Here is a 27,061-nt window from a genome sequence, read left to right as displayed (position 1 = left end):
CGATAATATTTGTACGGTCTGGTCTGGTAAACAGAGATCAAGTAGACAGAGGTGCCTCCAGTTGCCCAGTACTGCCTGGCTGCTTTGAAAGCTGAGGGTATCAATATCTTGGCACAACCATAACATATCCATGACCCATCAATGCACCTTGGCACCTTGCTTGAAGTTCCATTATAAAATGTATTCATTTTCTATGTGATGTTATACTACTACTTCTTTAAAAAGTTGTTAGATGGAATATAAAGGTTTACTTAAAAGCACATACAAATGTGCATGGCTTTTCACCATCCCATGTCTAAATTTCATCAAACTTTTCAGAATTTGGGTCTGTGTCAAGACTACTTAAGATGCTACTCTCCAAACACCTGGAGTCATGTCGGCTTTTCTCACAGTGATACTCAGTTTGTCACTCTTGCTGTGTTGTACTTTTTGCACTGGACTTTCTGCCTGGAGGCCTCTCAGCATTACCATAAGAGCTGCTCAGAAGGTCATTCCCCTTCCAACTTCAGCCAAAGACTGAAACAAAGCATTTTCTGCTGACAGAAGCAAAGCGCAATGATTTGTTCTTTGCTGCTCTGATTGGAGTTTTGTGTCCTGTTAACTTTCATAAACATTTCATTATGTGATTAAAAACAATAAAAACAAAGGAATGTCATACTTTCAGGTCCAAAGAGGGCTTCAAACATTTCTATTAGTCCTTCGCTTTGGATGTCCCCTACCCTTCACTAGCATCAACTAAAATCAGTGGTTACGGGAAAAAATTTACATGGTTAGCTGAGAATCTTAAAGAAATTCACAAAAATCTTATTGAAATCCTTATTCATTTCATTAATACTCATCTAGCCATGATTTTGGTATCAGAATGACAATTTCAGTAGAATACATTATTAAAATTGGTATTTTAAGTTTAGAACTAAATCAGCTCCTCTTCTTCCTCTACTGCCTTATTTAATTTTTGCTCTTAGGAAATAGGCTCTGGAAAGACAAGAAGACATCCTCTTCATAACAGTGTATGCAATAAATACAGCTCAAATTGTTGTTTCAACAGAAGGTTGCCTGCAAAGATTCTACCACCTCTTTTTCATATGCCACTTGGCTAAGTGTCTCATTTTAAAATACGACAGTATTAAAGATTGGATGGTTGAAAAACAGCCATGTTAAAGTCTGAGTCTGTGACTCAGGCATAGAATGATGTGGTTCTTCATCAGGGTTACTGCCCTGCTTTCAAACCTGGACTCAATCATGACAAGATATAAAGGATTCATGCACTCTACTAATCTAATTGCTTTCCAGGAGGTACCAGTAAGACAGCAGGGCTCTAATCAGAACCATTTGAACTCCAGATTTATACAGAGAAGATTTATTTACTGAGAATGAGAACCTCTTCAAAATCCTAAATCCATTCACACTTGGTGCACAACTTTTTAAAATTTGAGCTTTCTTCTACCTGTGTGATCTAGTAACTCCAGAGATTTCAATATTTTAATAAACTTAGTGGGGATATCAGTAATAAATTGATCAGTGAAAAATGTTATTGAAGAAATTAGAATTTTCTCACTGGCTACTCATAACTCCCTCTGTAAGATCAGTAATATTTAGTTACCTGGGTAAGCAGAACCCAGAAAAATCCAGGTGACAGAATTCTAGCTATAATGCATATTCAAAAAGAGACTAAACTTTAAACTATTTTAACATTATTGCCTACATGGTTCACATGGTAAAAACACTCAAGCATTACAATCAACAAAATGATTATGCAATGCCATATTTTAGAACTCATAATTTTTATTTGTCACCATGTACTTACACTGCACTTTCAACCCGAAATAATCATTCTAACTAGCAGCATTACCTCATCCTTTTGTAACATAAACAGTTAAGAATAAATTCCTTAATCTCCTATTTTAGATGCTTTCTTACATTAAATGATTTGAGTACAATCTGTTGGGAATTACTGAGAAAATAATGAAACTTGCAGAAGTTTCTAATTCAGCATGTTTTCATCTTTAAAATCCAAGTATATTTTAATGTACTATAACCTACTGATATGAAGACTAATATTTCAAGTTGCCTTCACTGATTATTATAGTCAGACTCTTGCAACAAAGGTTTGGGGATTTTTGAGGTGTGTTATGGGAAAAGTATTTGAGCAGAGGAGGAGAAAAGACTTTAAAGCAAGCTACACCCTCCTCTCTCAGTAGGGCCTGAGACCATCTCCATAGACTATGCAAATTTATCTAAAATGATTATGCTTATCAATCAGATAACCCAGTTAATTTTTCTCTCATCGAAAGTATTGTATACAGTTACATAAATCACAAGAGTAACCTCACTTGGTCTACCTTGCCCCCTGCAGACTTTTTAAGGCCCACTACTAATCTCTTTCTCTACTGTTACTTGGAGACTTCATTTTCACAATGAATTTGACTATATGAAAAAAGACAAACAGAAATGTCATTCCTTATAGTCCCCCACTGTTCTAGACAGACAGCTGTGTCCATCTCCTGAGCTCCAGTCCTATGGCTACAACTGTTGACAAGAAATATCTACAAAGTGTGACTAAAATGCAAGATGCAAGATGCCGTTTGAAACAAAACCAGTTTCTCCCTTAGAGACTACCCATCTGAATGAATTCATCATTCGGCAAACACTTATTAGGCACTTACTGTGTGCTAGGTACCACGTTGAGCAGTTTCCTGTTCCTCTGTTCATCTACCACCATTCTCAGGATGACCCAAAATGAACATCATTCAGTTTTTGTTTCAGTACAACCTTCACAAAAATATTATGCATAGCTTAATCCAATCATGTACAAAGGATAAGTTTATAAAACAGGTATTGCTGGGTCAAATAATATATTGGCAGATTGCTCTACAAAAAGGCTGTTTCCTGCCACAAACAATACTACGAATGCTCGTTTCCTTGTATTCTTGACAGCCCATGTACTATCTTTTTTGTTCAATCCTAGCCTGTTTGATATGCAAAAAAAATTTTATTTCTCATTAAATTTCGAGGTTGAACATTTTTGCATAGAGTCATGGGTCACTTGCACTTTCTCCTTTTATGAACTGCCCTTTAAAATTCTTTGTCAATTTCTTTCTAAAGGAGTTTTTCCCCCTGCAGTTTGAGTTGCGACAGGCAGCAAAAGAATAGAGAATATAAATTTTACTAATTAGTGGGATGGAAAATCAAGCAATTTTAATTGGATATTAAAAGAGAGACCTTACAGAATTAGAGAATACTCCAGGCAAAACTGCAGCAGAACCTTAGGTTATTATGATAATAAAAAAGTCTTCCACACATTAAATACTTTGTAAATGTAATTTTTAACAGTTACATATTATTCTACAGTGTGGCTGTAGAATTTATTTACTTGTTCTCTTAACTTTTTCTGAACTTAAAAAAAAAAGATTCTGAGCGAATTGTTGGAATAAAGCGTCCAAACATTTTTTCAATGCTCTCAATACATATTGCAAATATTTTTGTATAAAAATTGTATCCTTTATACTTCTATCAGCATGCTAACAAAGTGTGTCTTTTCCATTTCTCTTATTTCTGGAATACCAGAAATAACTTCATTTTATTTGCACAAACTGTTTCCACAAGACACACTTAAATATTTGCCTTAGAATGAATTTATTTATTTATTTTTTGAGATGGAGGCTCATTCCATTGCCCAGGCTGGAGTGCAGTGGTGCGATCTCAGCCCACTGCCACCTCCATCTCCTGGGTTCAAGTGCTTCTCCTGCCTCAGCCTCTCAAGTAGCTGGGATTACAGGCATGCACCATCACACCTGGCTAATTTTTGTATTTTTAGTAGAGATGGGGTTTCACCATGTTGGCCAGGCTGGTCTTGAACTCCAGACCTTAAGTGATCCACCAACCTTGGCCTCCCAAAGTGCTGGCATTACAGACGTGAGCCACCACACCTGGCTGCCTTAGAATTTTATAGCCATTTCATCTAAGTGGTCCTTCTCTTGCCTGCAGGTCTTGATATCTCATGAAGAAGGACCCAAGGTGAAATCTGATCACTCACATGATTTGAAAATTCTCAAGTTCAGAAATGAGCATGAAACAATGCCCTGGGCACATGTGCCTCAGATGATTAAATTCTATCTTGGGTAGATGCTACTCCTTGTCTACTGAACATCCATTCTTCACTGCTTCCTTCGTAACAGAACCCTTAAATCATATGCCACAGCAATGTAATCAACTGAACTATGCTTCCCAGCTTCTTCTGTAGATAAAGGAGGTCCATTAGATATAAATAGATCATTGTATAGAACTTCTAGGAAAATCCTTTTTATAGCCATGATGGCTGGAGCTCCAGCAGTAGCCATCTTTCATGTTCTTGGGACTATGAAGAAAAAGTGAAGAGAATTGCAGAGACTTGGCCTGGTTTGTCATTCTTGATCTTCTGAACCAACACCAGAAATTGCCTACCCCTGGACTTCTGGTGATATGAGGAAAATAGTTGTCTGTTGAAGTCACCCTATTTCAGTATGTGTTTCTGAAAGCACAGACTAATTCCTAACTGAAGCACAATTTTACTGACCTGTATAGACTAGTCTGGCTTCTCAGTGGTTTGGCCAATAGAGAGCCCTATCAGGAAATCAGATGGAAGAAAGGGACAAAGAAGATTCTCTTTTATTCCCCAGCTCCCTTCCTATGGGGTTGTCTTGTGTTGACTGTGTCCTTAACTGAAGGTCATCTCTCTTCTCATGACTCCTATATCCATATGACTCTCTCCTTTTGCATTCCAGATGCCATGCTCTCTTCTTGCTCCTTTACATGTATGTGGTAATGGCTTTACTCTCATTGGTCCTTGGAGAACTACACTATCCTTTATGGTTTCCCTATATCTTGCCCCAACCTTCAAAAATAATCCCTTTATTAAACAATACTCCAATTATGCTAATTTGACTGTGCAATCTGTTTCCTGCTGAGATTCTGTTTGATTCTTGGGGTGTGTGTGTATATGTGTGTGTGTGTGTGTGTGTGTGTGTGTATGTGTGAGAGAGAGAGAGAGAAAGAGTGTATGTGTTGTAGTGTGTGTGTCTAGAGTATGTGTGTGTGTGTGTGTGCATGTTTTACAACTTTGTAGTGTTCAGTCAATTTCTGTTTATCTGCATGGGGAAGTAGGGAAGCTAAAATTATTAGAAGGATTTGAGGAAAGGCCATAGGCCCACACCAGCAAGCATCTCACATAGTTTCCCTTTAAAAGTGAAGAGTTGACTGTGACATGACAGACAGGAAAACACTTTTAGCGGGTAGACTCAAAGCACCACTTCATGGCTATAGAAATTGCTGAAGTAACTATATAAAGGAAGGATGTAAATTGTTAAAACAGGCATCACAATCCATGTTTGAAAAATACGTTCTTAAATGGAGAAACTGCAATCATTTTACAGGAGGCAGAAAGGATGACTCAAATATCTGTCAATGCACAGAGCCTCATTACTGATCTTTAATATCTTCACATTACAGAATCATGTGACTTTAGGAAATTCATGCATGACTTGACTCAACTTACTCATCTTTAGTGAGGGCTAATTGACTGCCTGGAACCAAGTATAAATACATTATCTCTAGATTTTCAGTTAAGCTTTGGTTGTTATTGTTATTTTTGGGTTTTGTCGGCTTTTGGGGTTATTCTCCTATATCATAATTCTTCTCTAAATTCTACCAAATTTCAGCCTTTGATGAAAGAAAAATTAAAGACAATGTAAAAACTCCAAAACAAAATATCTGAGATCTCTGGAACTATCATTACTCTTTTAAAATCAGTGGTCTAAAATGTCAAAATAGGGTTAACATCTAAGTTTATACTGATATGAATGAGAACCAGAAAAAAACTGCTTTCAAGGAGAGCAATAACACTAATTTATGTTGTGCATAAATTATCTGAGCATGTAACAGTGGCTCAGAAAACATTACCACCACTTTGCAGAGAGCTAAAAGTAAAATGTGAAATATTATCCCAATCTTTATGTTCTAACTTTAGAATTCCACTAATAATTCTCCTTCTGTTTCTATTAAATATGAAAAATTGAGCAATGGCCAAGTAATTTTTTAAATCAAAAACAAATTAAGATGATGGAGCAATGAACACAGGATTCAATGTTTTTATTTTTTTCAAGAACTCTGAGGGTTTTTTTTTAAGGAATCAACTTTTTTGTTGTTGTCCTTTAATGAAGAAGAAAAAGACTATAGCAACCTGCCTTGGCATTTTTGAGAAACCACAGGTCTATTCTTTTTATGTATTGCATGTACATCTTCTAGCCCAAAGACTTTAATCATAGCACAAAATTTTCTTAAATAACTTTTGAGGGTCATCTGATGATTTATAGAGACATATCCCCCAAAGAGACATCTAACCAAAAAAGAGCAATCTACAAATACTTGAAGAACTACCACATGGGAAGAAAAATCCTTCGATCAAGCTTCCCAAACATAAAATTGATAGTCTTTACAATTAGTCAATTCCTCTCATTATACAAGAATTCTTAACCTGGGATACAGACCCTGATGGGAACATGAATGTATTAAGGATTGTATGTGCAAAATGTTGCAGGTGTACATTTGTGCATTTTTCTAGAGTTAGGGTGCATGGATTCCATTAGCCTCCCACAGGGGCTTGCGATGTAAAAAGATCTGCAAAAGAATGTGGGAAATCAGCATGGATGACCATTTGTCAGACTGCTGAAGAAAAGATCGTCACTCTAAGGGCAATGTTTAGAATCCTCTGGGTACAGAAAACTAGTAAGTAAAACCTTTATGCAGTATATGTTCAATCCTCTAATCATTCAGTGGTTATTCACAGGTTGTCCCTTCTGGTCATATGGGTTAATTTGCTCAGGGTGGTAGATTAGAGGGAGGCATCCATTCTAACTCTTCTTTTAAGGGGAGAGACAACATAATGGACTGTTTCCCAGTGCCCTCCCAGTGTTAAATAGAAACTGCTACATGACATGAATGGGGGTTCCATTAATGGACTGAATATGAGAATGTGGGTCTAGGGCAAAGAATAAGCAGCACACAAGAGAAGGGAGGTACCTTGCTTTCTTAATGGCAACCCAAGTTGAAAATCAGAAGGCAGAGTACAAGTGTGTTGTGAGCTGACTGCTCTGGACATGGGTAAATACAGCAGTGAAGGACAAAAAAGGAATGAACACTTTGTAATCTGACCCTCGGAGATTTAGAATGGATCCTTGGATGTTCTGTCCCCCTTCGGTACCCCCAGCATTCACCCAGGCTAATGAGTTAGCATGGAAACTGTGCTTTGGAGGACAAATCAGTTAAGAGCAGAAACAAATCTAGAGCTCTTTCCATTTATCTGATTTCTGCACAAATGCAGAGTTTGCCATTTAAAGTGGGTGTGTATCCATTGGGAGAACCCAGCCATTGTGTCCTGGCATAAAAACGGCTCCTTTGAAATTAGGATAGTGTGTAAACTCATCCCCTAAGAGCTTTGTAGATCTCTTGCAACTGTTTCTTGGACCCTGTTTGAATTTGCTCTTTTAAATGGGCTGCTTAGGGAAAATACTGGCACCAATTTAACAAAAAGGGATATCATTAATTTCTTCCTCTAAAAAGGAAGAATCGCTTTGGGAACACTGAGTCTTCACGTATATTAGGTCAGACAAACCAGCCTGGTGTCTGGGTAGACTGGCTGTTCTAATTGCTCACTGCTAAGCAGCCAAACAGACCTTTCTGGATGGTGACTTGGGGATCTGAGTCTGTGGGAGCTATAAATATTCCTGAAACCATTTAGGTGGATTAATGAAACAACTCCCTCCCATTACACAAACTGCCAGACACAGAAAATACCAACAAATTGGTCCCACTCAAATGCAGTAAAGATTCAAGGTGATATACTCTTGAGACTTGTGGTAGTATCGAGGGAAAACAAGTGTAGTTTTTTAGAAATTGTAGCGCACTCCAGAAGACTTGATAATTTGAATAGAAAGAAGAAAGGAGTTGCTAAACTTGGAAATTAGGTACTTTCAAAAGTGATTCGCATTGGAAGAGTAAGAAATAGCAGTAGCAGCAGCTAAACTTTATTAGATGCTTACTATGTACCAGGCATTATTCTACATGTAGTAAGCTAATAATCTGGAGTCTTATTTTTGGATAAGTCCTGACCCAGAATCCCCTCAAAGCTTCCAGAGCATCACACACACACACACAGATAAACACACACACATTCTTAGGAACCCAGGAACACAGATCACAGAACAGGGAATTTTAGTGTAATAAAAACCTTAAATATCAGCAAAACACTGGTAAGAGGGGACAATGTGGGACCGGAGGAGTGAGTGTAGGGGTGATGGTGGTGGGCAGTGCTCAGGCAAAGCTCTAGTCTAGGACAGAGTGCAGGATTTGAAAGTGGGAGGTCAGGAAGTCATTGTGAATTGTTCTTGGTAGGGAGAAAAATTACAGACTCATTTAATATCCAGTTTATGTTGAATTTCTCCCTCCCGTCATTATCCAAACTATATTTATAGTTTGTTTAATAAGAGATATATCTGTTCTTTCTAAAAAATTGCAAGTATTTTTAATCCAAATTCAACAGCAGTCCAAACTAAACAAAACACCTCTACCTAATGCCAATAATCCCCCAGGCATGGCTTTATGTGCCTTATTTTGCTCTCTGATCTTTGGGCCTAATTAGGATAGAGCCCTTGAAACCCTAAATTCTGACCAATGAATAAATAATCAAACAACTTGGATATAATGTAATAGACTTTACAGTCTACAGCCAAATATAGAGCTAACTGGTCAACCCCTTAAGGCTTCTATTTTCCCATTTATTTAAAGAACAAAGAGGAGAATACATTTAAGAAGCTAAAATGGCCATCCAATGAGCCATTAAGAATAGCCTATGCCAGAATGCTGATCCAGAGGTACTACTGACTCTATGTCTCCCTAAAGCCCAGCTCTGGGTTGGGTTCTAGCTCTGGGTTGGCCAACTAATATGCAGTTTTTTCATCTATAAAACGAGAGTTGAACAAAAGACCTCGAAAGCTTCTACAATCTTAAATCTGGATAGGTTAGGCCATATTAACTCTGCAGAAAACTTCCTCAAATAAAAATGAAATATTCCTATGAGTAACAAGAATAACTCCATGCAGCACCAAATTTTTGTTGAATGCTTACTACATGCGAAGTAGTATGTTAAGCACTTTACATCTGTTTTGACGTAGGTACTGTTACTATTCCTATTTTGGAGATGAGGAAAGAGGGATATAGGGAGATTAAGTTAACTTGACCAAAGTCACAAAGCTATTAGAGTGGCATAGCTGGGATGTAAATTTAAGTTTGACTGACTCCAAAGCCAGCTTTGCCACCCTGCCAAGGGTATGGGACCATCATCCATGAACATCTCTTCTTTGTAATGGTTCCAAACTAGAAACAACCCAGATGCCCATCAACAGAAACATGAATTCATAAAGTGCGCTCTCATCCTAAAATGGGATACTATACAGTAACGAAAATATACAAGTGAATCTTTAAAATATAATGTTAAGGGAAAAAAGAGAAAAAGCTAGAAGTCAAAGAATATATGCTATGTGGTTCCAGCTGTGCAAAGTTTAAAAACAGGCAAAATTAAGCTATAATATTTAGAGATGCATACTTAGGTGGTTACCTGTAGGATGCAGGAAGTGAGTCATAATCCTGAAAGGGCATGCTGATGGCTTCTGTGGCACTGGCAAGGTCTGTTTTGTGATCTCGGTTGTGCTCACATGGTGCTTGCATTATAATAATTTATTACACTGTCCATTTTCGTTTTAAGCATTTTGGTTTTTTTTTTGAGACAGAGTCTCACTCTGTCACCCAGGCTGGAGTACAGTGGCACGATCTCAGCTCACCGCAAGCTCCGCCTCCCGGGTTCACGCCATTCTCCTGCCTCAGCCTCCTGATCAGCTGGGACTACAGGCGCCCGCCACCATGCCTGGCTAATTTTTTGTATTTGTAGGAGAGATGGGGTTCCACCGTGTTAGCCAGGATGGTCTTGATCTCCTGACCTTGTGATCCGCCCTCCTTGGTCTCCCAAAGTGCTGGGATTACAGGCATGAGCCACGGTGCCTGGCCTCCGTTTTAAGAATTTTTTTTTCTGTAAACATGTTACATTTCAGAATTTTTTTAAAAGGCAAAACCAAAAATAACCAAGGATGGGGGCTGGGGGTGCAAAACAAAAATAAACAACCACCTTGATCTTGTATCTCTCACATGTGAGCTTCTCCCAGTGTGGAAAAAGAACGGGCAGATGGCTGGAAACATCTTTTCTGACTCTTCGCTGCAGGTCTGAGTTTTCGAGTAAGCTTGTCTGAACCTTTCCTGGAGACCACATATCACCGTTGTAGCTCCCATAGCTCCTGTGCTCACCCCTATCAACACCCTAGTCAAAGGAGACTTGTTTTCAAATTTATTTGTCCATCTCTCTCAGAATATAAATTTCACAAGAGCAAGCCTGGATCTTGCTCCCTGTATTATATCAAACATGGTGTCTGCCATTTAGTGGGTGCTCAAGTAACATCTGCTGGACAAATATCCTAAAGAATGAGGAATAAAGGTATATTTTATTATCTCCCAGCCCTCTCTGAAATTTAAACCAACAAACTGATCTCTTGCTAAACACTGTTTTAGCAGACAACCTGAGTTTTTCTAGTTTTTCCAGGAGTTTTAGTTACTTAGCAAACATAAATAGCACTTTGGGAGGCAGAGGCGGGCGGATCACCAGGTCAGGAGATCGAGACCATCCTGGCTAACACAGTGAAACCCCATCTCTACTAAAAATACAAAAAATTAGCTGGGCATGGTGGCGGGCGCCTGTAGTCCCAGCAACTCCGGAAGCTGAGGCAGGAGAACGGCGTGAACCCGGGAGGCGGAGCTTGCAGTGAGCCGAGATCGTGCCACTGCACTCCAGCCTGGGCGACAGAGCAAGACTCCGTCTCAAAAAAAAATAAAAATAAATAAAAATAAAAATAAAAAACCCTGCAGACATACCCTTTGAACCTAAAATAAAAGTTGGAAAGAAAAACAAAAAAAAAACCACATATCTAACGTAGGACTATATCCAAAATATACAAAGAACTCTTAAAACTCAAGAATAGGAAAACAAACAATGCAATTTTAAAATGGTCAAAAAATCTGAATAGATACCTCACCAAATAAGATACACAGATGTCAAATAAGCATGTGAAAGAAATAAGCTGTGAAAAGATGCTTAATATCATGTTATCAGTGAATTGCAAATTAAAATAATGAGATGTGACTACACAACTATTAAAATGTCAAAATCTGTCCAGGTGCAGTGGCTCACGCCTGTAATCCCAGCACTTTGGGAGGCCAAGGAAGGTGGAGCACCTGAGGTTAGGAGTTCAAGACCAGCCTGGCTAACATGGTGAAACCCCATTTCTACTGAAATACAAAAAATTAGCCAGACATGGTGGCACATGCCTGTAATCCCAGCTACTTGGGAAGCTGAGGCAGGAGAATCACTTGAGTCCAGGAGGCAGAGGTTGCAGTGAGCCAAGATCGTGCCATTGCACTCCAGCTTGGGCAACAAGAGCTAAACTCTGTCTCAAAAAAAAAAAAAAAAGTAAAAATCCAAGATACTGACGACCCCAAAAGCTGACAAGGATGCAGAGCAACAGGAACTCTCACTCATTGATGAAGGAAATGCAAAATGGTACAGCCAGTTTGGAAGACAGTTTGGCAGTTTCTTGCAAAGCTAAACATACTCTTACCACACAATCCAGTAATCATGCTCCTAGGTATTAACTCAAATGAATTAAAAAGTTACATCCACACCAAAACCTGAACACAAATGTTTATGGTAGGTTCACTCATAATTGTCCAAACTTGGAAGCAACCAAGATATTAAGCTATCAAGCCATGACAAGACATGAAGGAATCTTTTTTTTTTTTTTTTTCTAGACAGAGTCTCGGTTTGTCACCCAGGCTGGAGTGCAATGGCGTGATCTCGGCTCACTGCAACCTCTGCCTCCCAGGTTCAAGTGATTCTCCTGCCTCAGCCTCCTGAGTAGCTGGGATTACAGGCGTGTGCTATCACGCCCAGCTAATTTTTGTACTTTTAGTAGAGACAGTGTTTCGTCATGTTTGTCAGGCTGGTCTAGAACTCCTGACCTCAAGTGATCCACCTGTCTTGGCCTCCCAAAGTGCTGGGATTACAAGCGTGAGCCACCACACCCAGCCGACATGGAGGAATCTTAAATGCATATTATTATTATTATTTTAGAGATAGGATCTTGCTCTACTGCCTAGGCTGGAGTGCAGTGGCACCATCATAGCTCACTGCACCCTCGACCTCCCGGGCTCAAGTGATCTTTCTACCTCAGCCTTCCATGTAGCTAGGAATATAGACATGCACCAAAACACTTGGCTAATATTTAAATTTTTTGTAGAGACAGGCTGTTGCTGTGTTGTCCAGGCTGGTCTTAAACTCTTGGCCTCAGGCAATCCTCCCACCTCAGCCTCCCAAAGTGCTGGGATTACAGGTGTAAACCACCACACCTGGCCTCTTAAGTACGTATTGCTAAAGTGAAAGAAGTCAATCAGAAATGGCTATATACTGTATGATTCCAACTATATGACATTCTGAAAAAGGCAAAGCTACGGAGGCACTAAAATAAACAAGTAAATAAATAAAAAAACAAATAGTGGTTGCCAGGGGCTTGTGGGGAGGGAGGAACAAGGAGGTAGAGATGGGATTTTTAGGTCAGTGAAATTACTCTGTATGATACTGTCATGATGAATACAGGTCATTATGCATTTGTCAAAGCTCACAGAACGTACAGCACAAAGAGTGAACTCTAATGTAATAATAATAATAGTGTATCAATATGGGCTCATCAATTGTAATAAATGAACCATGCTAATACAAGATGTTAATTATAGAGGAAACAGGGAGAAAAGGAGAGGAGAAAGGGTATGTAAGAATTTTGTACTTTAAGCTCAATATTTCTGTAAGACAAAAATTACTCAAATAAGTAAACTCTATTAATTTTTTAAAACTCAAAAAAATTTATTATTCTCAATCTTAGAAAACAAACAAACACAAAAAGAAGAAAAATCACTACACCCCTACCATTAAACAATTGTATGTTTGATTTTAAAGTTGAAAGAATCCTTTAAAATGAAATAAACTAGGCAGCTGTGGTTAACAGGGCAGTCTTGAGAGTATGTGTTGTTTCAATTATATCAAATAAGAAAAGAATTTAAAAATAAATTTTCTGTAGGCACATTTTACAGCCATGCCATCAACATCCAATCTTGGAAGCCAAATACCCTAACTTGACTCACACACCACCCGCCTTGTGTTGTTTGGCATCTGCACTCCTGATGTCCTGGGCCAACGCCAAAACCTAACTTGGCATTGTCAAAAAGTGCATCATGACCTAACGAACTCAGGAAAGCACCGGAAAAGTTTAGCAAGAACTTTTCACAGCTATGTTTGCAGCAACAATCTAAGAAGAAATGATGTCAAAAACTGTTCAATTCTGTAATGTGCTTTAATGAGTCGCAGGAATGAGAACAGGCTGTGAAAGGTTTTTCCTGAGGTATGTGGCCTCAGGAATGGTGGCCTGGCATGTGACCTCTGCGGCTTGTATCTGCCACTCTCACATCTGTGGCCACTTTCCCCTCCAGCCTCCTCTAGACTCCTTTAGCCTCAGCTCCTCCAATAGAGTCAGAATCTTGCTATTGATTCAGCTGGCTGAGGGTGGAGAAAAGCACTGACCTTTGTGGAGTACATCCCTTGTTCTTCCTTTTCATCCTGATTCTTTCAAGGGAAATGGGGCAGTATGATCAATCTTGGTAGGTATCCACAGAGTTCCTTCAGAGAGCACCAGTTTTGAACAGAGCCCTCAGTTGAGGTAAACTACTAGGACTATGACTGATGTCCAAAGTACCCTGTTCCTATTCTTCAAAATTACAAAACAAAGCAAAACAAAAACAAAGAAACCAAAAACCCAGATCTAGTAAAAATGAGAAAAGGCTGTATTTGTCCATTCTCACATTGCTATAAAGAACTACCCAAGACTCGGTAGTTTATAAAGAAAAGAGGTGAAATTGACTCACAGTTCCATAATCTGTACAGGAGGCATGATTGGGGAGGCCTCAGAAAACTTACAGTTCTGGCAGAAGGTAAAGGGAAAGCAAGCACGTTTTCACACGTCAGCAGGACAGAGGGAAGGGGGAAGTGCTGCTTACTTTTAAACAATCAGATCTTGTGAGAACTCACTCACTATCATGAGAACAGCAAGGGGGAAATCCGCCCCCATAATCCAATCACCTCCCACCAGGTCTCTCTCCCAACACTGGGGATTACAATTCAACATGAGATTTGGGTGGTGATGCAGAGCTAAACCGTATTATTCCACCCCAACCTCTCCCAAATCTCATGTCCTTCTCACATTTCAAAACCAATCATGCCTTCCCAAGAGTCCCCCAAAGTCTTAACTCATTCCAGCATTAACCCTAAAGTCCAAGTCCAAAGTCTTATCTGAGGCAAGGCAAGTCCCTTCCACTTATAAACCTGTCAAACTAAAAACGGGTTAGTTACTTCTAAGATACAATGGGGGTACAGGCATTGGGTAAATGCTCCCATTCCAAAAGGAAGAAATTGGACAAAAGAAAGCGGCTATAGGCCCCATGCAAATCTGAAACCCAGCAGGGTAGTCATTAAATCTTAAAGGTTCAAAATAATATCCTTTGACTCCATGTCTCATATCCAGGCCACACTGATGCAAGAGGTGGGCTCCCAAGGCTTTGGGCAGCTCAGTGTTTTGGTTCTGCAAGTTTGGCTGCTTTCACAGGCTGGCATTGAGTGCCTGCAGCTTTTCTAGGCACATAGTGCAAGGTATTGGTAGATCTACCATTCGGGGTCTGGAGGACAGTAACCCTCTTCTCAAAGCTCCACTAGGCAGTACTCCAGTGGGGACTCTGTGTGGGGGCTCCAACCCCACATTTCTCCTCTGCACTGCCCTATTAGAGGTTCTCCATGAGGCTCTGCAATTGCAGCAGACTTCTGCTTGGACATCCAGGTGTTTCCATACATCCTCTGAAATCTAGGCAGAGGCTTCTAAGTCTCAACTCTTGTTTTTGTGCACCCACAGGCGTGGAAGCCACCAAGGCTTGGGGCTTGAAGCAATGGCTTGAGCAGTACCTTGGCCCCTTTTAGCCACAGCTGAAGCTAGATCGGCTGGGATGCAGGACACCATGTCCTGAGGCTGCACAGAGCAGTGGGACCCTGGGCCCAGCCCAGGAAACCATTTTTCCCTCCTAAGCCTGCAGGCCTTTGATGGGAGGGGCTGCCACGAAGGTCTCTGAAATGCCCTGGAGGCGTTTTTTTCCATTGTTTTGGCTATTAACATTCAGGTCCTCTTTACTCATACAAATTTCTGCAGCCTTGAATTCTTCCACAGAAAATGTGTTTTTCTTTACAACCACATGATTGGGCTGCAAATTTTCCAAACTTTTATGCTCTGCTTCCCTTTTAAATAAACGTTCTAGTTTCAGGTCATTTCTTTGTTTATGTAAATGAGTGTAGACTTTTGGAAGCAGCCAGGACCCCTCTTAAATGCTTTGCTGCTTAAAAATTTCTTCTACCAGATATCATAAATCATCTCTCTCAAGTTCAAAGTTCCACAGATCTCTAGAGACACAATGCCACCAGTCTCTTTGATAAGCATAGCGAGAGTGACCTTTACTGCAGCTCCCAATAAGTTTCTCATCTCCATCTGAAGCCACCTCAGCCTGGACTTCACTGTCCATATCACTATCAGCACTTTGGTCACAATCCTTCAACAAGTCTCTAGGAAGTTCCAAACTTTCCCTCACCTTCCTGTCTTCTGATCCCTCCAAACTGTTCCTACCTCTGCCCATTACCCAGTTCCAAAGTTCCTTCTACATTTTCAGTTATCTTTATGGTAATACCTTTATAGCAATACCCCACTCCTGGTACCAATTTTCTGTATTAGTCCATTCTCATGCTGCTATAAAAAACTACCTGAGACTGTAAGACTGGGTAACTTATAAAGAAAAGAGGTTTAATTGGCTCACAGTTCCACAGGGTGTACAGGAGGCATGACTGGAGAGGCTTCAGGAAGCTTTAAAATCATGGCAGAAGGGGGAAGGGGAAGAAAGCACATCTTCACATGGCAGCAGGAGAGAGAGAAGGGGGAAGTGCTACACACTTTTAAACAACCAGATCTCACAAGAACTCACTCACAATCATGAGAACAGCAAGGGGGAAATCCCCACCTCAATGATCCAATCACCTCCCACCAGGTCCCTCCCCCAACACTGAGGATTACAATTCAACATGAGATTTGGGTGGGGACGCAGAGCTAAACCATATCAGTCTCTTAAGCAAAACAGAAAAAGTGTATGATTAATATAAATTAAGCTAAATTAGAAATTGGATTGGGGATTAAGACAACTATAATCTGTCTTCTTTCTTCTTCCATCCCTTTGTCCTCATGCCCACAAGCCTCAAACTGTACACTTCCTTATGTTGGCCTTGCCTAGATTTTTTTTTTTTTTTTTTTTTTGGCAAAAAGTCAGGAAACAAACATTATGGCAATGACATATGTATTAGAAATATGTAAGAATGAATCACATGAACCGAGGAGGTGGAGGCTGCAGTGAGCTGAGACCACACCACTGCACTCCAGCCTGTGTGGCAGAGTAAGACTCCATCTAAAAATAAATAAATAAATAAATAAATAAATTAATTAATTAATTAAATATATATGAAAACATTCAGATCTGGTGGGGCTTAGAGTAATTTTGCCATGTGGGAGAATATACTACAGGCAGGTTAGCAGAAGTAGCATAGTTTATAATCTGGAAATAACCTTTAAAAGCAATAATCTCTGGCTGGGTGTGGTGGCTCATGCCTGTAATCCCAGCATTCTGGGAGGCTGAGGCAGGTGGATGACTTGAGTCCAGGAATTCAAGACCAGGCTGGGCAGCATAGTGAAATCCTGTCTCTACAAAAAAATACAAAAAAAAGCCAGGTGTGGTGGCTCAGGCCTGTAATCCCAGTTACTTAGGAGGCTGAGGCATGAGAAAAGCTTGAATCCAGGAGGCAGAGGTTGCAGTGAGGTGAGATCATGCCACCGCACTGCAGCCTGGGTGACAGAGCAAGACTCTGTCTCACAAAAACAAACAAACAATAAAAGCAGTCCTTCCTAATAATTTTAGAAAATGATATACTTTATAGACTATTTAGAAGTCTGGAACACTCCCACCCTCTTCCTGCACAGCAAAGCTAAAAGTAAATGTAACTTTGTTCTTGACAACTTCCCGAGAATTTAATGAGATCACTTGAGATACAGGAGGACACTCAACATGTCACCAGACTAGCTTTGGAAAACAACAGCTGCAAAGACCAAGATATTATAATCGTATTAGTCTCTTAAGTGTCTTATTACATTTCTTGGCCCTGTGGTTGAAGTATAGTAGGTGCTCAATAAATGTTTGTTGAATGAATGAGGAGAAAGCCACATATATAAAGCCCACTTTCTCTGATTCAATGTTGTGTCACAGAGATAGGGAATGTCCAGAGCAGTGATTTTCAAAGGGAAGTCCCCAGACCAGCAGCATCTTATCCTCTGGAAACTTGATAACAATACGAATCCCCGCCTCCATCCCACACAGAATTGAAAACTATGCAGTGGGTTCAGCAGTCTGTCTTAACTAGCATTCTAGGTGATTCTGGAGAGCACAGTGAAGTTTGAGAGCCATTTGTCTAAAAAGATCCCTTCATATGAGGTGTTTTTCTAACCTCATATGCTAGCAATAACAATTCTATACCTGTAATTCCTTTGTCATTTTACTGAGAAAAGTCCTCACATAAGACTTTACCAAGTTTTACTGGTGAGGGTTTAAGGTGAATTCAATGGCATCCAGACAAGAAGAAAAGATGTTTTCAGCCTGAGGGAGCCAAAAAGAGCAGGGATTCAGAACCTCAGAGACTACCCATAAATGAATACAGTCTTGTGTGTGACATTCAGTCATGAATTTGGGTATGAGACAGAGAGGCCCAGTAGCCTTGCCTTTGTTTAGCGTCTGATTTCCATGTGCCTTCCTGAGGGAGATTATGCGGCCTTTGAGACTGTTGTAGGAACATGCTTTTCCTATCAAATGGGAGACATCTTAGCCCTTTATGATCATAGCATTGCTGTCTGGCAAGCTGCTTGCACTCCCTTCCAAACACAGGCGGCCAGTGTGAAGTGATTCTGTTGCATGGATCTGAGGCATAGTCTTGCCCGATATAGTGATCTTGCCTAAATCAAACTCAATTTCCTGTATTATTACAGGGTGACCGACTCATCTGTTTGCCTGGGACTGTCCTGGTGTAAGCACTGAAAATCCCACATTTTGGAAAACATTTCTGTCACAGGGAAGTTGAGATATTTGGTCACCTTAAGAATCAAAGTTTCCAAGAATAAAATACAGCCTGAGTTTGCTTTCTGATAGCTGAATTGCTGCCAAAAACTATAAAATTTATAAAATTTAGTAATGAGAGCAACTGGAAAGGTAAAGGAAAATAATGAAGTAGATGGCATTAAAGAAGCTGCTAAGTGAAAGAAAGTGGTGTGATTTGCTCAGGAGCTGTGGCTAGACAGGCCATGAAAGACCCGAAATCAATCACTAATGCCCGATGCCAGGTTCCACACGCTCTCTTGTGGCTCTACCACATCCCAACAGTGTGCTTTGCCAACTGTGACCCCCTCAGGAGGCCAGTAGAATACTGCTTGCTACTTTTGACCTTCAAAAAGAAACGTGATTAAGGTATACTCCCTGTAGACAGGAAGAAAACCCAGAACAGAGGTACCTCTTAGGTGAGGTATAAAAGAAAACCCAAGGGCAGGTAGTGAGGGTTCTTTAACAGGCACAGGTCACAAGGTTAAACTAAAGCTTGTGTACTTTACATTAAGAAAATGTAAGTAAAGGGCCTGGCATGGTACCTAATATAGGTACTACATACATGAGAGTTCCTGTTCTTTTATTCATAGGGGATTTTCTCAGATCTCCCTCTCAAACCCACTTCTTTTACTGCCTAAAAAAAATGCTTAAAACCTGTTTTTTAGACCATAGCAAAGATGAAAAAGGAAGAAGGAGAAGAAAAGTATGTCACAAAAAGTCAGCTCATTAACAACAGCAAGAAACATCAGCTTTGTGTTGAGAGAGGAAAAATTAAACAGAGAATCTGGCACATTAACTAAAAATCATAATGGTCAAGGGTCATTTACTGCAAGGGTAGGTGGCCCCATTTCATATTGGTCTCTGAGGATTGCTCTGCATTACAGCCCAATGTGATAACTGCTGTTAATAATCATGCCCCTAGATACAAAGAATAAGGAGAATTGTGTTTGTGCACTCAATATGAAAGGTAATTTTAGGTTTGAGAGAGTTTCAGCTGTATAGAAAATGTACTTACACAGACTATCTCATTTCTTGATGATGTCTAGTTGGTTCTCAACTCCAAAACTGGAGTTATTGTTAAAATCATAACCCAGATCATGCCACTCTCCCACTCACTGGCTTCCCATTTCACTGAGACTAAACCCTCACTACTCATAAAGTGAACCTCAGACCGACAATATCAGAGCCACCCGCAAGCTCATTAGTGCTGCAGAATCTCAGAGCCACTCAGACCTGCTGAATGAGAATCTTCATTGTATCTAGATTCCTAGGATGTTTGTTAGGACATTAAGCAGTACAAACCTGCACTATCTGGCTCCTCATTTCCTATGACTCTACTTTTTGCTCTCTTAGCTCCAATACAGGGACTTCTACTCTTCATATAGTCCATTCACATTCTCTCCTCCAGGCCTTTATCACGGTCTTCTGCCAGGAATGCTCTTCTCTTAGATATTTACATGGTGAACTGGCTCACCACCCTCAAGCCTTTACTCAAACCTCACATTCTTTATTTTTATTTTTTATTTTTTTGAGGCGGAGTCTTGCTCTCTTTCCCAGGCTGGAGTGCAGTGGCGCGATCTTGGCTCACTGCAAGCACCGCCTCCCGGGTTCCCACCATTCTCCTGCCTCAGTCTTCCCAGTAGCTGGGACTACAGGCGCCTGCCACCACGCCCGGCTACAAACCTCACATTCTTAATGAAGCCACCCTGTTTAAAAATACAACCACCCAAACTCACCCTCTACGCCTGGGCCACCCCTTATCACCCTTGCTGCTGTATTTTCTCCCCGTAACTCTTCACCCTTCTAACATCCCACATAATTGACTTACTTGTCTGCTTATTGTTTATTGTCTATCTCCCTCTGCTAGAGTGTAGCATCATGTGGACAGGGTTTTGATATTGACACAACATCCAAGTCATGATTATTCTATTAGTAATTCATTTTTATTGTATTCCACAAAAGTATCAGACTGTGGTGAAATGGAAAACAACCAAACAAAAACTGGCCTTTTATAAAAGTTTTGAGAAATACTGGTCAGTTCCTGGCACATAGAGTTAATAATTATTTTTTGAATAAATAAATAAATAAATAGAAGAACAAATGCCTAAAGTATAACCATTTACATTAGTAAAACCAGATGAGGTCTGTATACATTGCTGTCAGTCCTATTAAATAATTTCACTGCTTGGATTAGTGACCAAGTGACTAGAATTATGCACTTCCCGGGTATATTGTGCTTTTCTCTTAATGTGAGCAATAAGCCGGCCCACATGGGCCAGTTAGGGACACTTCTTTTTTTTTTTTTTTGAGACAGAGTCTTGCTGCGTCGCCCAGGCTGGAGTGCAGTGGCGCGATCTCGGCTCACTGCAAGCTCTGCCTCCCAGGTTCACGCCATTCTCCCGCCTCAGCCTCCCCAGTAGCTGGGATTACAGGTGCCTGCCACCATGCCTGGCTAATTTTTTTTTTTTTTTTTTTTTGTATTTTTAGTAGAGACGGGGTTTCACTGTGTTAGCCAGGATGGTCTCCTTCTCCTGACCTCGTGATCTGCCCGCCTCGGCCTCCCAAAGTGCTGGGATTACAGGCGTGAGCCACCACGCCGGGCCAGGGACACTTCTTATACTCTGAAGACAGCCTTGCTTAAGCCCCATATTTAGAGACTTATTTGAGTGGCTGCTCTAAGCTGAGCTTGAGATGGAGTAACTTTAGATTTATTCCGTGCCTCTCACTCTCACCTCACCACACCCCTTCATAGAATAACGAAGTTAGGCCTCACTGCAAGTTAGAAGGCAAACCTTCTGGATGTTAGTGTTTTTTTAAACTGAAAAGGTCACAATGTTCTCATTCAGCCTTCCACAAAAACATGGGTTAAAATAATGGGTCATTTAAAGCACAGAATGAAACACAAAGGTATAATTTGCTAAAAATGTTGCTTAAATAATATATTCTTGTTTCTACAACTGATAATATAAGCGAAACGGAAAAACTAATTTGTTCTTCATCTTTGCCGTTTTCTAAGATCAAGGGGAATTCGATTTACATATAATGTTTTCCCACGTCTTCATGTCTAAACTTCCTTTGCTTCTCCTGCCCAAAACAGCAATAGCAACAAAATGAAATAGCTTGGATTATTTTAATTTCTTCCACTAGTACACTGTATGTATTTGGAGGTTGCCTCAGAAACATTTACTTTGTTCTAGGATTGTTAGAAATACATTTTAAAACTTTTGTCTGATTGCTTACTCAGGTAGAGTTTCATTTCATTCTTGCTTCCATTATATTTCGTCACCACTTTGGATGTTCAAGAATTCAATTCGAGACCTAGGCTAGGTTGTGAGGAGAGAACTCATAAATGGGAAGACATGATTCTAGAGAGTTTTAAATCTAGTAGATGCATTAAAGTAACTATAACACAAAGCAGGATGTGATAAGTATTATAAGAAAGAGTAAAAGAGTAGGGAGCCATTGTGGACCTTGAAGAATGGAGAGGATTTTGAAAAGTAAACGAGGAAGAAGGACATGTGGAGCAGAAGAGGCAGCATGAACAGTCACAGAGGAGGGAAAGAACACACAAGGCATGTTCAGAGAATAGAGAATAGTTTGGAGATTCTGAAGCACAGAATGAAAAAGAGAGAGCAGTGGAAGTTAGAGCTAGAAAAGAAGATTAGGACCAGAACAGAGAAAGCCTTGAAGGTCATGCTGGGATACTAGGGAATCACTGAAGAGTATGGAGGGAGAGAAGGTCATGATTAGGATTTTGCTTTAGAAATCTTAGGTTTCTGTTGGCATAAGAGAAGCTAAAGCAGAAGAATGGAGGCAGGAAAAATACTTAGGATGCTGTTTATAAGAGTGTAAGGGGAAGTAATGGTGATGGTGGCAGACCCAATAGAAAATCATTTAGACTGGAAGGAAGAGACAACTCTAGAAAGAAAGTGCATATGAGCCATTTATAGCAAATCAGATGTGTAACTTATTAATAAATTTGACTTTTTAAGATACTTTCCTAAAGAATGGGAAAGATTATTGTAATCCAACAAGTCTCTTTTCTTTTTAATAAATATTAATTCAAAATGCAATGTATTTTTACTTCCCCTGAACTATCACACCAAAACCTAATGCCTTACAAAAAGAACTTTATTTCTCTACCTAGTATTCATGTTCATAGATTACCTTTGTATTTATATAATGTCAATAACAATAATTACCGTAACAGCAATTGACATTTACTAAACACTTACTATGAGCCAGACACTATGCTATGCCCTTTACTTATACTAGCTCATTTAATCCTAAGTAAAACCACCACTCAGATATGCATTACTATTTCCCTCACTTTACATGTGTAGGTACTAAGGTAAGGAGTTGCTATGTAACTTGATTAACACAGGAGAGCAGAGATTTGAATCCAGGCAGGTCTGATGCCAGAACCTGTCAGTACGGCTTAGCTATTCAACCGTACTTCAAAGTTTTGTTTTTAGGAATTACATCTATTTAAAAATAGAATACCAAGAGAGAACAAAAACTAGATAGGACAAATAGAAAATAAATAGCAAGACGATAGATTTAAACCAAAACATATCAATAATCACATTAAATATAAATGATCTAAACACTCCAATTAAAATACAGAGACTGTCTGTTTGGATAGAGAAAAGTACCAACCAAACTCTCGCATAATGAATTTCACTCCATTATACTGTTTTTCCCCTAAATTCTCTCCTCTTTTTTTGTACTACTTTTACCCCCACTTCATTGTGGCCTTATTCCTGAATACTGTCTGCCTATGAGGAAAATATTTCCTTTGTCGGGTTTATCATTTACTACATGTCCATTTAAAAGGTTCTGCTATAATGGACCCATCCTCTTGTCTCTCTCCAAGAGTTTAAGATCCATATAGACTGAAGTCATGACACATTTATTATGCATTTCCCACTTCATACTGTGCTACTTTGTCACCAAAAAACAGGCTAAGAAGAAAATTGAAGAGATCTGAGAAATTACTTTATATTTCAGAAAAATAGATGAGGTTGACATTAAGTGTAACATCAGGAGCATTTCTTTTCTTGGAATGGTTCATGTAGTCCTTAGTATCTTCTAGCTTGTAAATATTTCTTACAATTATGTTTCTATTTTATCTTCCAGAAACACTGGTTTTAGCTGCACGCAAACCTGAAACTGACTTTTACTATATTCTGTAGCAAGACATTTAGAAAACAAGCCAGAAAGAGTTGTGTCCAAAAGGCATTTCTGCCTTCTTGCTCAAAGAATGGCCATGTTGCCAAAAGGGCAGAACTACTTTCTAAATCCATATTCTTTATCAACTCCTAGATTTCGACCCTGCGTGATCTGCTCCACTAAAAGCTGGTCAGCTGTTTATCTTCCCTTTAATAAAATGAAATTTTAGAATGGTTTCCTAGTTTAAGGTTAAGTAAATGGAAAAGCATGGACTGTGATATTCATTGTCTTAAATGACATGGGTACATGGTAAACTGCTACCTTTAATGCAAGTTTTACATCCAGCATGTATGGCTTCCCAAAACTTTTTGCCAACATTTGGTCATATTACTATCTAATTGAGTCCTGCCCAAACAACACACTAAAAAGTACACAAACATGCAAATGGTAGAAGCCGCATGCAATTCAAAACGTTCTTCTTACCAGGCTTTTGAGGGGCTCCCCAGAGACTCAATCCTTGCTGATCTGGAGCAGGATGGCATATCCGAGAAGACAGCAAATCAGTCCCAGAAACCGAGTGCTTCAGAAAAACCCAGTAAGAGAAATATTATTCTTATCCTCTGATGAAACAGCCTTAAGGACATGGCTTCTATTTAATGAAGGGGCACTTAACCCTGACTAAAAGCAAGAGGCTAAGTATACTGGAGTCATTTGTAAGTTGCTCCCATCTTACATAGAATTGAATGGAGGTCCTCTCCTTGGGGCAATTAGAAGCCAAGTCTTAACATCTTTTGCTTCATTCATTTCTTCCTCAGAACGAGTCAACCTAGCTTCCTGTTAAATTAATTATAGTCCAGAGTATAAAACAGCTATGTGCTGATTTTCACCTATACTTATTTTTTATCTCTAAGAAAGAAAAAAGAAAACCTATAGGAAGGTATTAATCTGCTTAACATTTCTAAGTACATCATCCAAAGGATTTTGTTTTTTTAATCTTACATATGCTCAGCAGAGTTACTGGCAAAAACTGTACATTTTCTTCATTTCATCCTTTCAACATCAAATAGTAGGCAGCAAAAATTGGATCAGACTTCAAAGCCTGCTGTGGGCTCCAAGTCACAGAGAGACGCCTCCATTTCACATATTGAATTCGAGCAGGATATCAAAGTGCTACCAAAGAACCTCGGGTCCTTACTCAAAAAGAGGCTCTAACATCTGTAGAGAGTGGAGTGCACAGACAAATCACCTCAGGGAGCAGCTAACATTTATTCTCAGCAGCAAATTTCCAGGCTTTTGATTCTCTCTCCACTGTACCTCCCTGTCTCTCTACTGAACCAAAGTTCTTCAGCAAGCTGGGCTTTTGTCTCAAAGACTTCAAAATATCACTAACAGTTTCAAGTTTGGATGGTCCAACCACGCAGCCGCAGACAAGCTTCATGCCTATGAACTTGGATGAGTCTGAAGGAGTGATACACATTTACTTTGGAATCAAGATATCCAGCTACCTTGTTTGCATGTCCTGCGAAGATATCGCACCCTTTTGGAGAACTCTGGGCTTGTGAATGCCTGAAAAGATAACAATAATAATAATTTTAAAAGACATGAAAATAATAATAGAAAAACTTAGAGAGGACTGTTTTTCTTCAAAGATATATCAAAACATACTTTTTATGCTTCCATGGTTTCCCATTTCAGTCCTTGGTTAAAAGGACATGGTCACCTTAAGAAAATGAGTCCTACTAGGTGTTGCTCCTACGTGTTACAGCACATCCACAGTCTGCCTGAATTCCTAAGACCCAAGAAGCTGCTCCTTTTAAAGTTGTGTGATTGGCTTTGGTTTAGTGAGCTCTATTGGGCTTCCACAACCTTTACCAAGAAGCCAACTAAATGGATGCTAAGGCTACACTTCCTGCACAGCACATGCATGAATCACATTCACAGTTACAGAATTTAAAATGGATTCCGTAATCAAGTAAGTTTGAGGAATGTTAGGTTGGGCGTAGTTTGAAAGGTTTCCTTACTGCAGGAATAATCTTTTAAAATTACAATATACATTTATGGATCTCTATAGTAAAGATCCAGGTCCAACAGTAATTTGACCAAGAAGCTTAAAGTGATAACCTATTAACATCTAATAAAATCCTAATGCTTCATGGAACAAAGTTTGGAAAAATCAATTGGTCTGGGTCCCCAATTTTTGATAATCAGAACACATTGTATAAGAGTGTGCTTATAACACACAGATAAAATAGGAGCCAGTCATAATGCCTTTCAGATGGAACCAGCAGAGTGGAAAGCACTGAGTAAAGAAGGGAAATCTGTGTTCTGACCCCTGCCTCACACACACGCACACATGTGACACACATGACACAACAAACATGTGACTTTGGGTAAGTTTCTATAGTATTCGGGGTCCTAGTTTTCCTCATCTATAAAATGAGGAGATTGAGATAAATTATTCCTAAGGTCTCTTCCAGTTCTATGTTAATAATCTTATTCTTTACTTAAGCTGACAAATTCATTTCCATATATTTATTTGTGGATATTACCTTCAAAATATATATTATAAGCAATATGCCCATTTAAAAATTACCACATCAGTACCTGGAAGGAGGGGACTATAATTCTATATTTATTTGTGTGTATATTTGCTTATCATATGTCTCCCACAATGGAATGTAAGCTACATTAAGTCAGGGACTGGATCTGCTCTATTTCACGCTCTGTGTAAGCACCTACCCAGTGCCTGGTACATAGAAAATGCTCAATAAATATTGACCATTTGAATAAATAAAACAATGATTAGTCAATCCACAAAATGTGGGGCCATGTAGATCAGTAAGAATACTCTTACTATTAAAATTAAATTAACTATCATTTATATACTACTTCATTTAAAAAAATGCTTTTAAATATTTAAGAAGGCTTCACAACCATTTGGTCTAAGTACTTTAATTGTATCTATTATATAGATGAACAAAGAGGTTCAGAGAGGTTAAGAGATTTTCCCAGGTATCATGGTAAATACCTGGTAGAGCTAAGGCATTCACCCATGTTTGTCTGACTCCAAATCCTCTGCTCTTCCTCTGAACCATAATATATTCTATACCCTTCAGTATCTAAGCATTGGCCCAAAGGACTCACTCCTGTCTGGCCTAGGCAAGTCCCAGTAGCTGTGACACACCTATAGGATGGGTGGATTCTAAGATCCTCTAGGAGAAAGTCTAAGACAGAGAGTTTAGCTGTTGAATTACTGCCAGACCCCCAATTTATGCCTTTCCTGACCCCTCAAAAAATGAACCTCTTGACAACTCCTCTAGCTTGTGTGGCTCTTCAGAATCCAAAGCCAATGGCAGACACCTCCCAACTCTCCACAGGGAGTCAGCTTATCTGTTTGATTCCCTCTTCATTCAAGCCTTTGGAAGAA

At 39.5% G+C, this 27,061-nt stretch overlaps 1 protein-coding gene across 1 annotated transcript in view; it reads right to left on the bottom strand.

Moving 5' to 3' along the window:
* The window catches only part of MYO3B (myosin IIIB), a 446,006-nt gene that overhangs the window by 87,311 nt on the left and 331,634 nt on the right, over nucleotides 1-27,061 (bottom strand). Inside the window, exons 29-30 of the mRNA XM_055379151.2 lie at nucleotides 25,140-25,200; nucleotides 24,118-24,214 (exon numbers count right to left, since the gene is read on the bottom strand). Coding sequence (XP_055235126.1) covers nucleotides 24,118-24,214; nucleotides 25,140-25,200 — 158 coding nt within the window. The remainder of the gene's footprint in view (nucleotides 1-24,117; nucleotides 24,215-25,139; nucleotides 25,201-27,061) is intronic.

This window comes from Gorilla gorilla, chromosome 11, assembly GCF_029281585.2.
Source record: "Gorilla gorilla gorilla isolate KB3781 chromosome 11, NHGRI_mGorGor1-v2.1_pri, whole genome shotgun sequence".
Classification (NCBI taxonomy): Eukaryota; Metazoa; Chordata; class Mammalia; order Primates; family Hominidae; genus Gorilla; species Gorilla gorilla.
The sequence above is the reverse complement of the archived record's forward strand: the minus strand, read 5'-3'. Positions and strand labels throughout refer to the sequence as shown.